Source organism: Setaria viridis, chromosome 9 (genome assembly GCF_005286985.2).
Source record: "Setaria viridis chromosome 9, Setaria_viridis_v4.0, whole genome shotgun sequence".
NCBI classification, from domain to species: Eukaryota; Viridiplantae; Streptophyta; class Magnoliopsida; order Poales; family Poaceae; genus Setaria; species Setaria viridis.
In genome coordinates, this window is record NC_048271.2 from 50164795 (window position 1) to 50177295 (window position 12501).

The following is a 12501-nucleotide window of genomic DNA, read 5'->3' on the forward strand; positions in this document are numbered from 1 at the left end:
TATGTCAGTTGAATGAAATTTAAAACTTGCGTTACTGTGAAAAAAATGAAATAGGATCACATGATAAGTTTAGGTCTAAATTATTCTAATTCATGTTCAAATCTTTATTGTTATCTCTTAGTTGGAACATAGTATATAAATTTTGTTTACTATAGAAAAATGGTTCATGTGACAATTAAAATTGTAACCATCCGATTGAATTATCCATAATTCTAAATATAACATCAATCATATTGCTTCGGCAAATAGGTAACTAATAGCTTGTCATAAACATTATATGCTTAAAAATATTGTAGTAGCTTATATCTACTCATTGAAATTGTTTCACGTTGGATGGTTTTAGAAATTATATTGGAAGTACTTGACAGATCTAATCTAGTTAATACAAGCATAAAAAATTTAACACATCAGATAGTTTGTTTGGGTAAAACTTTGAGATGTTACTTCACTGCACTGCCATTTCTTAATATGTTATATAAGACTCAACCATATCGCATAAACTCTCTTAGAACATAAACAAGTGATATTTGAATGTCGACGCAGTCTCTGTAATACAATTCCAGCTATAACTTTTCACAACAAGTGACTTTACAGTAACTTCTAATATCCAGGTTGAACGCAAAAAATAATATGGCAATAAAGTTTGGAATGACTGAATTATAACAACCCCAGAGTTCGCATATTTACTATGTGAGCTTTCCGCAACTCATGTTGACTTGCATTAGGCTTCAAAAAATCTTTCCCAATTCAAGAGTTACGTAGCTAGGTAAGGATCCAAGAAAAGATTTATAAAAATCCAATGCATTTATGGCTGTAATAGAAGTTTTTGCTAACATCGTCACATTTCATATAACGTATTAAAATGCTTGTTTGACTAGATATGTTCATACCATGTTTTTATCATGGTCTTTGAGCTTTTGCTATTAGCCTGAACGTAGCCACAAAAGAAATGATTATGTACAATATATGTCAAAGTTGACTTAATATAACACTTTCACGAGTCATAACATCTATATGGTAATGATAATATGTACCACAAGCGATATGTAAGACCAACTCAAGGGCTATCTAAAATTCCAAAATGAAAACAAAATACTTTCCTTGGTATAACTCTTAATAGGAGTGTATACCTAGCTACCAAATACTCCTCTCTTGAATATCCATGCAGATCCAAGATATATTATAATATTTTGGAAATTCCTTTCCAAGACAAAAACTATACATATTGTACTCTAGGTGGTATACTTACAAGACTCACATGGCTACATGCTATGTGAAAAAAGGCACCTTGAGATGAATTTGTTCTTTTCCTTAATATCAAGTCATCTAGCTTCTTTTAGGTTAGTCTACCTTTATGTAAAAACATTATATTAATTCGAAGAGTAAAATGGACGTGCGGTTCTATAAAGTTTCATTTTGGTCCGAGAAGCTATAGTAAGGATCCACAAACTAGTTAAAATGTATCATCTAGTCCAAAACATCGAATTTTTTAATATTCTTAGACCTGCTAATACGTGATCTTCACATTGACATACCATGCCATTAATTGTAGAGGTATTTTGAAAACTTTAGACGTAGACGACACATTTTAACAAAGAACAAATATGTATTTTCAAAATTCAAGAACTTAGATGCCACTACACGACAAATTTAAGTACTTTCTATTCTATTCTAATTTAAACGTAAAGAGATTGTAGTGTTTCCGCATCCCAATCTTCACTTCCCGACGTGGCACTAGGAAGGACTCTTACGCCACTCTTCCAAGTTGCAACCAACAGCGCTATCACGAACGGACTTGACCAAAAAGACCGACGAGAACATGAACAGCCTCCCCCTTTCCGTGGAAAAAGAGAGAACCGGGGCACACGACCGGAAAACCTCCCATGGATACACCTTGTCCACGCACCGTGCTCTCGTGTCCTCCCATTTCTCCGGCATCCGCCGTATGGTCCACAGGGACCTAGCTCATGCATCAGCGCTGCTATATCCAATTGCAGCAGGAAGACAGGCAGTCCACCACGCGGAACACGCCTGGACCGAGCCTCCTACACCACAGCCCAGGTCACGAAGCCCGGCCCCACTTGCCAGGCTGGCCTCCTCCCTGGACCCGCACCCACGGGAAACGAGCGCCGTTAATGGCCACCGCAACGGTAAACGTTACCCCTGGGAAGGAGAAGGAAAATAGCAGCCGCGCCCGGATCCCCTCCCCCCTCGCCTCCAGATCACACCACCGTCGCCTCCGCCTCCAAATCCATTCCTAGGCTCGTCCTGTTGCTGCGAGCGAGCTCGTGTTGGGCTCCGGCTCTAGGGTTTCCCCTCCCCTCTCCCGGTGCTCATCGCCGTGGAGCTTGACCTGTCGGCTTAGGGTTGGGTCGCGGCCGCGGGGGCCGTGGGGTGGGGGTCGCGGCCGATGCGGCGATCGCCGGCGATCGGGAGGCAGTAGCGGCGGCGGGGGAGGGGGATCTCCCGGGCGGATTCTTCGGCGATGGCCGCAGACGCGCTCTCCATCATCCCAGGCGCCGTGCTGCGGAACCTCTCCGACAAGCTCTACGAGAAGCGGAAGAACGCCGCGCTCGAGGTGAGGGGTTTCGATTCCTCGAGGGGCTTTGGTCTTCGAGCAATCGCCAGGGATTTGAGGTGGAATTTTTGTCGCTGTGGGGTCTTTTACAGATTGAGGGGATCGTGAAGCAGCTCGCAACGGCTGGGGAGCATGAGAAGATATCAGCGGTCATCTCGCTGCTCACCAACGATTTCACCTACTCGCCGCAGGCGAACCATCGGAAGGTTTGCATAGACCGCTGTGGTTCATGCTTCCGGTATTGACGGGGTCAGATTTGTTGAGTTCTCTGTCGCTTTGATGTTAGCAGGGTGGGTTGATTGGCCTTGCAGCAGTTACCGTCGGACTCACCAGTGAGGCAGCTCAGCACCTCGAGGTTTGCTAGTTCAAACGTTTAACTCTTATTTAGTTTATTGATATTCAAGTTTTATGCAATGTCATCCTATATGCGGCAAAATCAGTATATGTAAAGGAAATTGTACTATTGTAGCTTAAAACCTGCATGCCTGTTTTTTTATGAGCTTTCACATAATCTGTAAATGGCAAATTGGCAACTACGGGGCTGAATTGCCAACGGTAGCATCGACTTCTCTTATTAGCTTCCCCATCAGATCATGCATTGCTCAATTTGTGGTACACCATGCTGAACGGTGTTTACCAGTCAATAACACCAAATGGAGTCTAAATAGTAGATGAAGCAGAGAGTCCTAGTACTCTCAAGTAGTTTAGCTTTCATTTTACATCTATTGAGTTGGGGCTCAGGTATGAATTGTATATGGTCCATTCCATTAGTGCTGAAGGAAATTATGCTTGCTGATTCACATGAAAATAGTTAACTTCTGTGTGTTGTAAGATGGCCTCCCACTTTGAGCTACTTCCTTTCTGGCATTCTCTTCAACAGATTGCATTTGATGATTGGAAATATTAGTTCTGTATGGTGTTCTTCATACTGTAAACTCGTAGGATTTTATGGAGGCATGTTACTGCCATCTGTTGAAATTGATATGGTGGTTCGGGAGGAGAGATTAATGAGAGATATTGCAGGGTTGTACATTATTTTCTCATGGATGTGGTTAGATCCTGGGCATGGAGACAAAATTGTTAGATGGTATTGTGTGCGCATGTTAAAATTATATGATTCACAATTTAATACAAAGCTGCTGTTTCATGTACCATAAACTGCTATTGTGCCGCTTACATTTGTACCCTGCAGAGAAGCACCATTAACATGAATCATGTTTAATGTCTACATTAAGCTGGCTGTGTTATTATTATGTTTTATCAATTTGACCATACAATAAGCTCTGTCGCTTCGCGCTTCCAGCAAATCGTGCCTCCTGTGCTTAGTTCTTTCCTGGACCAAGATAGCAGAGTGCGCTACTATGCTTGTGAAGCACTATACAACATAGCAAAGGTAAGCATTTAGTTCAGTGATGAAACACGAATAGTATGCTTGCTTTACACTAAATGAATTTCTATCTGTAGGTTGTAAGAGGGGATTTCATCATCTACTTCAACAAGATTTTCGATTCGTTATGCAAGCTTTCTGCAGATTCCGATGCTAATGTGCAGAGTGCAGCTCATCTTCTTGACAGGCTTGTTAAGGTATAATCGTCTGGACTGTACTCATATATCTTAGAACTAGATACCTTGTTCTCTTCTTAATTGCCCCTGATAAGATAATTATTTATCAACCAGGATATTGTTACTGAGAGTGATCAGTTCAGGTATGCTGCGTATGATTTACCTTTTCCATATTAGTGATATGCTTATCTTAATGCTAGTGTTGGTTTCTGATTTCCCCTTATCTTGCTTTTGCTCTTTAGCATAGAAGAATTCATACCACTCTTGAGAGAGCGCATGAATGTGTTGAACCCTTATGTGAGACAATTTTTGGTGGGGTGGATAACAGTGTTAGACAGTGTTCCTGATATTGACATGCTTGGTTTCCTTCCTGATTTTCTCGATGGTAATCCCTCCTTTTTCTCAAGTGCATTACTTATGTTGGCTGTTCAGCAACCTTTCTATCGTTACCCCTGCAGGTTTATTCAATATGCTAAGTGATTCCAGTCATGAGATAAGGCAGCAAGCCGATGCAGCACTTTCAGAGTTTCTGCAGGAGATAAAGAACTCACCAGTAAGGCTGCTCTCCAGAAACTTGCTCTGTATCAGTATCAGTCTTTTCAGCAGCATAGACATAAAAGACATTTTGTCGATGCATATTGCTCCAATTATCCTTTTTGTCTTTGTATAAGGTTGTCCACATGTTCTATGCTTCCAATGCTGATTATTCTACCTTAAATGAAAAGAATGTAGATTATGGTCGTATGGCTGAAATACTTGTTCGGAGGGCAGGCTCTACTGATGAATTCACTCGTTTGACGTCTATCACATGGGTAATTTTGTCTTTTATGTTTTTACTGTGATCTTAGATTGCATGGAGGCTATTTGAATACTTGTAGGAATGTTTGTCTTATCGTTTATCCTTTAAAGTGCAGATCAACGAGTTTGTGAAGCTTGGTGGGGAACAACTCGTTCCTTACTATGCAGATATATTGGGCGCTATCTTACCTTGCATATCTGACGAGGAGGAGAAAATCCGAGTGGTACTTCCTAGTATTATGCTTTTGATTCATACAATTACTGCAGATGTAAACTGTGTGGTGTGTGCCTGTTCAGGGATAGCATTATTATTATTATTTATTTAATGACTTCTTTGTTTGCTAGGTTGCACGTGAAACAAATGAGGAACTTCGTGGTATAAAAGCTGATCCAACTGAGGGATTTGATATTGGAGCAATTCTTTCAATTGCAAAAAGGTTCTATACTCAATCCCTTGGATATGAAATTAAGATTAACTGTCAGGCACCTTTGGTGTGGTAATTTGAGTTGTTTATGCCCTACCTGTGCAAGTAATTTTAGAATTATAAGGATATGACATTTGTGATATGGCACTGACCTTTTCTCCCCTCCTTTCCAGAGAATTGAATAGTGAACATGAGGCCACTCGAATTGAAGCATTACATTGGTTCTCCACTCTGCTGGTTCGATATCGTGTTGAGGTACTGAAAGACTATGGTGCCTTTTGGACTACAATTCCAATAGATACCAACAAGTTATGACCTGCATGTTTTCAAGCTTTTACACTGTCCTGGTTTTAATTTATCAACTTTGAATTGGACACTTGAGAGTTGCAATTCATTTTGATTAAGAAAACAGCAAGAGCCCTATGATTTATTTACATATTTTCTGGAACAGTTTTTGGCGTACCTGAATGATATTTTCGATCCACTTCTAAATGCACTTTCTGATCCTTCAGATGCGGTGAGTTTCTTTTGAAAATCCTTCCAAACTGCCATGTTTGCTTTGAGTATTAGAAACTACAACACATTGTACGCTGTGGTTAGCTGATATTATATTGTTCTATCCATTTGGAGGGCACAAGCTGCTATGGTGTGGCCTGGCACTGTAGCACCACCAACATATTAGTTTGCTAATTTGATTAGATGATAAGTTAGTTAGGAGATAAGTGTTAAGCTAATCCAAATATGATTTGGTTTGGCTAGATAAGATCTATTAGGCGATTTATTACTTACATTAGAAGGGGCCTATGGGCTATGACTATGAAGGCAGCCATGAGTACTAGAGTTGAGGTGCAAGAAATAAATAAACAAAGCCCCCAGGTTTGCCTGGAGGGCATTTTCACCTTCACCCTTGTCCTGCAGGGCAGGCTCTGAGTAGCTTGTATCTACTCAACTGCTCCTCCTGAACTGAGAGGATGAGCATGCTGCTGCCAGTTATCTAAACATATCACTAGCCAAATTTATAATCCCTGATTTGAATATTATTCCAACTGTTGTGCTGTTAGCTAGATCCACTATGTTGCTCAAGGCTGAAAACCTGATGTTCTTTGACGAACCTCGGATTGCATAGCGGGAATCTAAGGTAGCTATGAAACCACGACCAGACTACTTTCTGGTGCAGAATAGCTGTATGGATTTAGCCACCACTAAAACATTTTGCAGCGTAGCTTTGAGCATTGCGATTGTTTATGATAGCATTTTTACTTGTGCAGGTCGTCCTATTAGTATTGGAAGTTCATGCACGTATAGCTGAAGAGCCTCACCACTTCCATCATCTTGTATCCTACCTAATCCGCACCTTCCACAACAATCATGTTCTGCTGGAGAAGTATGTAAAATTTAAAATTTCGATATCTAAAGCTGACTCTGCTTTTTTAATCATATCTATTGGTTAGGATGCTTTATTCAATATTTGATGAACATATTAGAAAATAATAGTTTGTGGTACTTCTACAGGCGTGGTGCTTTGATAGTCCGTCGACTCTGTGTTCTTCTGGGTGCTGAAAAAGTATATCGAGAGTTCTCCGCTATTCTTGAGAGTGAAATTGACCTTGATTTTGCATCCGTCATGGTTCAGGTTTGTGCTACTTGTACAATATTCTTGTACTGCCAAAATGTGATTGTGAGATTTGTGAATTATTTTAAACTGCCGGCAGGCTTTGAATTTGATTTTGCTCACATCAACTGAACTTGGTGAGCTCCGCTCTCTTCTTAAGAGGTCATTAGTGGATTCCTGTGGCAAGGACTTGTTTCAGTCTTTGTATGCATCGTGGCGCCACTCTCCAATGGCTACAATTAGCTTGTGCTTACTTGCTCAGGTAATGATTGATTTGCAAATTTTGTTGCTTACTAGGACTCTACTGATATTTGGATGTGCCTTCTGAATGTGCGCAGGCATACAGTCATGCGAGCTGTGTTATTCAGTCTCTGGGAGAAGAAGACATAAATGTGAAATTTTTGGTTCAATTAGATAAATTGATCCGTCTCCTAGAGACTCCAGTATTTGCTTACTTGCGTTTACAGGTACTTGTTCTGACGACACCTTCCTGCAAGTTTCTGTTTCTGTTTCTCATGCACCTTTGAATTCTGAAATCATGGGCTTTCTACATGACTTTTTATTTGGTTTCTAGTTCTACATGATCCATGACATGATAGTTCTGAATCGAATTTTGTATCCTAATGTTCATCCGTACATTTACTGTATGCTTGCTGTCCTTTTGGTACAAGGTTCTCTCACAATATTTGCCATCAGAAATGCCTTCACATTCAGTGTAGTTGCTGTAAAACTGACATGTTGGGCTTTATGTGGTGCAACATGTGATGGAAACTGTGATGACATGTATGCTGTGCAATTTCTTTTTGTTTATCTCTTAGTACAAGAATTTAGCTGTTACACTGTTCTTACTAATCATTTTGGCATGGCATATACTTTATAAAAAAATGCAGCTTCTTGAACCTGGAAAACACACCTGGCTTCTGAAAACTCTTTATGGTCTCATGATGCTGTTGCCTCAGGTATGTTCAAGTTCAATATCTCTTTGTTGCGGGTTCCTGCAGCCTTTCTTTGGTTAATGTTTAATGAATGTTTGGGTGACATGAACTAGACAAAAAGCTCATGCTGCATGCCTTGTAACAATTTAGCTTCTTGCACAGTTTCTAGAACTGTTTTGATCCAGTTCATAAACAAAGCACCAAATAGTTGTAGTGATCTTACATTAATATATGTATCTCATGAATGGACTTCACCTTTTGAAGGTAGTATTTTTATTTTGGTTGGAATAATCAATTAGTCTTGGCTATTCCATCCTTCTCCCTCCAACAATATCTATTGTTCCAAAATAATGATTAGTTTCCTAGTATAAGGGTGGTTTGATACTTTGTGAGTGTTAAGAGAGCCCTCTATAAGGAGGTGTATTGTAATCGTACATTGAAACTGTGATATAGAAAATTGTATTTCCATGGCCCTGATCTCCACCTTTCTATGCTTCTACACTTTGTACTAAAATATCTCCTTTTTGTTAAACTGAATTGAACTGGAGTTCATTGTTCCTCCTGTGAGGTCTAACTTCTGTAACCAGATTCTGTTGGAGATTTTACACAACCTGTATGCGCCCTCTTGAACATTTACTACAGGGAAGCTGGCGCTCCTTAAAATATAATAACTTGGGCTCCATATCTTTATGCAGCAAAGTGCGGCCTTCAAGATCTTGAGGACTCGACTGAAGACTGTGCCATTCAGTGAAAATCTCAAGCGCACATCTTCAGCAAATCCGTACTCTCAGATTCTGCAAGTGACAGAAGATGGCAATCGAAACCAAGACACACAGAACTATAGTGCAATCAATTTCCCATCCCTTCTCCAGCAATTTGAGAACATGCAGCAGCAGCACCGGAACCATTTGAAGGGTCAGCTGCAATCTCGCAAATCTGCTTCAGCTGCAACATTATCGCAGGTCTTTTTCCTTTTGCTCATTTTTTATTCTGCTATATTTGGTCGAGTAGGTATTGTTGCTACAGAAGAAACAGTTGTGCCCTATTAATAGAGTGATTGTTGGTCAAAATCCTTGTAAAAGCCTTAACGAAACAAAATAGGCCTTGTAATTTCAAATTGAGGGAGTAGTGTTTTTTCGGGGGTTTTCCCTGACGAGGCTCTTATTGTTACTGTTGGAAGTTCTGGCTAAGCCTGCTTTTCAGCTGGAAAACAGATTGCTGGCTGAAAATTTCTAGAGATAGTAACTGTCACCACCAAATACGTCAATTTGTCCTTTGGTAGCAGACCATAGACTTGCACTTTCGCTATTAGTTTTCTTTAACAACATGACTGGAACTTGGTTAAACAATTTTTTTGGTATAAAGATGCTTATTGCCTAAACATAATATTGGTATCTAACCTTCATGAATTACATACAGGAGATCCAAAGATACGAAGAAGCACACTCCTCTTCGCTATCAGAGATTAGCAGGCCTCCTTCAAGAACATCCAAAGGCGTTTCATGATGCATTTGGTTGCTCACGGTGTATGATATATTTGCAGGACGCATCATCACAAATCTGTTGGGGCTTTGGTTAGTCTCCTTGATTTTTTCAAAGGAGGTTGCATAGGGTACATAGAGTGTAATCTTTTTGTTTCGTTCCTAGATTTTGTCATGGAATGGCAATTATTTGTTGGAGAAAGCTCGTTCCCGCGCTCTAGTCATTCTTATTTTTTCTAGCCGTTTCACTGCTCATCTGGTTTCTGTAATTTTTCAATTGAAGGCCAAATGAGCAAACTAGTATTTGGAGATATGTTACTACTGTTCTGCTTATCGATCTCCAATAAATTTTAGCGATGCAATGTAAATTCCTCTTTCTGGTTCTTATTATCTATTTTATGCCATGCTTGACCTTTACCCTTTTGTATTCAATCACATCCGGATCATGTGAAATTGGTGGCGGCGGCTATTGCCGCAAAATCAAATAATCGTGCTTGCGGAGCTGTAGCCCGTAGGTGATAAAAGTGAGACAAAAAAAAAGTTAAAAGGCTACTTGTGCGGCAGCATAGCCGTGATGAAATATGAGCATTTGGTGGTGACATTAGACAGCATTTGGTGCTTGCAGTTTGCATCCTAATGAGTTCATCCCTACTAGTTACACCCTCATGGGTGATAAACCTGTATACAGATTTTTAGTGAACAGGAATGGGATTTATCCAGAGACCAAAACACTTCATTAGGACCTCTGCAGCTGCACCTCTTGCAGTTTAGCCATCAGGTCAGACCACTTCAACATGTCAGATACTGAATATCCAGCTCACGGGCAACATGTAAGAAGTTATGACCTGGAAAATTTGAGATCGAGTCAACGCGGTGCTGCTCTGCTCTGCCTAGAATTGGGACAAATCGAAATCGGGAACAATGTCCGCAACTTTTTTCGACTGCAGTAGCACTAATCCAGGCGAGGAAGAAGAATCTCAAGGCTCCCACAAGAAGCCAGCCAGGTTGAAGACCTGAACAAACTCCTGGCCCAGCGCGGCTTCGCAAACCTCGACGGCGGCCAAGCTAGTGAGAAGCCCTCCTCTCTCGCTCTACTTCGCCGGAGCCGGCGGAGCACCGCGGCCCGGCCTCTGGGCTCTGGCGCCTGCTGCCTCCTTCCGGCTTCCGCAGTTCAGTCAATCTGGACCGCCCACGTCGCATCGGACGGCAGCTAGGCGCCTAGGGGGCGGACGGTATCTGAAACACCGTCCACCCCCTGAAGCCACGAGGGACGCTGCATCCGTCTCCCGACGCGGCCCGCCGGAACGCCGCCGAGTTCTGGCCGTCTCTTGCTTCCCTCTCTCTCTCCTCCCAGCCGCCTTGAAGCCGCCCAAGCTTGCACCACGCACGCCTCTCGGCTTCAGCTTTGCCCAGCCAGTAGCTCCGCTGCGACTCACCTTTCTGATGACTGTTCAAGTGGAGATACCTTGTGCCTTGTGGGCTGGAAAGCTTTAATTCAGAGCAGCGGTGATGACCCGTATTAGTATATGGAACAATCAGTCCTGATAATTTTGGCGTCATTAAACTTTTATCATGTGTTGCAGCAACGCGATGAATTCTTGAATATTGAGCGAACAATGTGATACTTCAAATCTGATATTTGCATAGGCACCTATGATGCAGGACCATATGCCTATCCTTGAATAGGATGAAGCCGCAACTCTTTCTATTATCTAAAAGTGGCGCAGGACAATATTTAGTGCCCTTTCAGTTTTTCCTCTCATAGTTCTATATCAGATTAATGCATGTAAAGTTCAGTTGAACATTATTACATTGTCAAAAGCACGGTTGTCCGTCAGTAGTTCTTGCTTGGTAAATAGGCATGCTGGAACTTTTTTGTTTCAGAGTTACAACTTGTCTAGCTCTCAGTCTCAGGTGTTTGTTTTCCATTCGGGCTGTTGGATGTGTTATTTTCACCCAAAGTTACATTTTGTCTCATGAGGACCACAAAGTTCCAGTGTCTATTAACAGCTTGAATCCTTCCTCAGATTCCTAGCTAAGCAAGACAATTCACTACTGAAAAAGCCATCTCATTGTCTAACAACCTGAAGCTACGAACTGTCCATACTCGTCGTTTCTTGTTTTTTCTTTTTTGCCCTTTTTACGGTTCAGAATGTGCTGCTTTGTACAGAGCTAGTTGCTGATATGCACTTCCTAACAGAACAGAACTTTCAGGCTAACACGCAGTTCTGAATTGGACCCCTATCATTCATTTTCGCTGGTTCCTGTTAACTGCACGATAATGACCGACGAAATATGTGTTGTGCTAGACTGAATCAACACCAAATCAACCATGTACAGGCATGGACTTCAGGTTGACAGCGCCTGGAGATTGCAGTGGCGCTGACACCAAATCAACCATATACAGGGCAATAGGGCATGGACTACAGTCTGCAGGAGATTGCAGTGGCACTGACACGTGAACAGAGAAAGGGGGTAGGTTTCAGTTGATGAGCCTCTCTGCTCCATGTGATGTGTGAACAACATGATCAGATGCAGTTCGCGTATGGGACCTGCACATGAGCACCTCTAAACTTGGGGCTCTCCTAAACTTCGATCGCCCACACGACAGTTGACCGTCTGCTGCGGGGAGCGGGGCACCGCCTGGCGGCTGGGCAAGGCCAACATCTGAACCTGACGACGACGACGACTTTCTGAACTGGAACGAACACCTGCCATGCTGATCAGAGCCACCGGCTTTTTCTGGGCGCGGCGTGTACAGAAACACGCCTCGGTTAGAGACCAAGTGCATCTGCCGCCTGCCGGTATTCGCCGGCGGCCAAGTGAGCGAGTCCTTCTCTGTTTCTATTCAGGGGGTGTTCGGCACACGGGAACTAAAATTTAGCCCCTATCACATCAGATGTTTGACACTAATTAGGAGTATTAAACATTGGTTAATTGCAAAACTAATTGCACAACCCCTAGGCTAAATCGCGAGACGAATCTATTAAGCCTAATTAGTTCATGATTTGACAATATGGTGCTACAGTAACCATTCGCTAATGATGAATTAATTAGGCTTAATAGATTCGTCTTGCGATTTAGCCTAGGGGTTCTGCTATTAATTTTG

At 41.8% G+C, this 12501-nt stretch overlaps 1 protein-coding gene across 3 annotated transcripts; it reads left to right on the forward strand.

The window, feature by feature from the left end:
• The first annotated feature begins 2151 nt into the window (after positions 1-2151).
• Positions 2152-9760, forward strand: LOC117837936 (protein VAC14 homolog). 3 transcript variants are annotated; one of them, XM_034717752.2, is made up of 20 exons: positions 2153-2578; positions 2671-2784; positions 2865-2933; positions 3882-3971; positions 4043-4162; positions 4256-4284; positions 4384-4526; positions 4600-4694; positions 4867-4953; positions 5056-5163; positions 5285-5376; positions 5538-5619; positions 5816-5881; positions 6633-6748; positions 6877-6997; positions 7077-7238; positions 7315-7443; positions 7867-7935; positions 8607-8873; positions 9331-9760. In XM_034717752.2, exons 1-20 carry the CDS (start codon positions 2486-2488, stop codon positions 9415-9417), a joined length of 2139 nt encoding a protein of 712 aa, XP_034573643.1. In that variant the 5' UTR covers positions 2153-2485; the 3' UTR covers positions 9418-9760. The 3 variants fall into 3 exon arrangements, 2 of the variants coding, with proteins under 2 accessions (XP_034573643.1, XP_034573644.1); XM_034717753.2 differs by having other exon boundaries at positions 2868-2933; XR_004636467.2 differs by lacking the exons at positions 8607-8873; positions 9331-9760 and adding an exon at positions 7648-7759 and having other exon boundaries at positions 2152-2578; positions 7867-7900.
• Positions 9761-12501: the final 2741 nt, after the last annotated feature.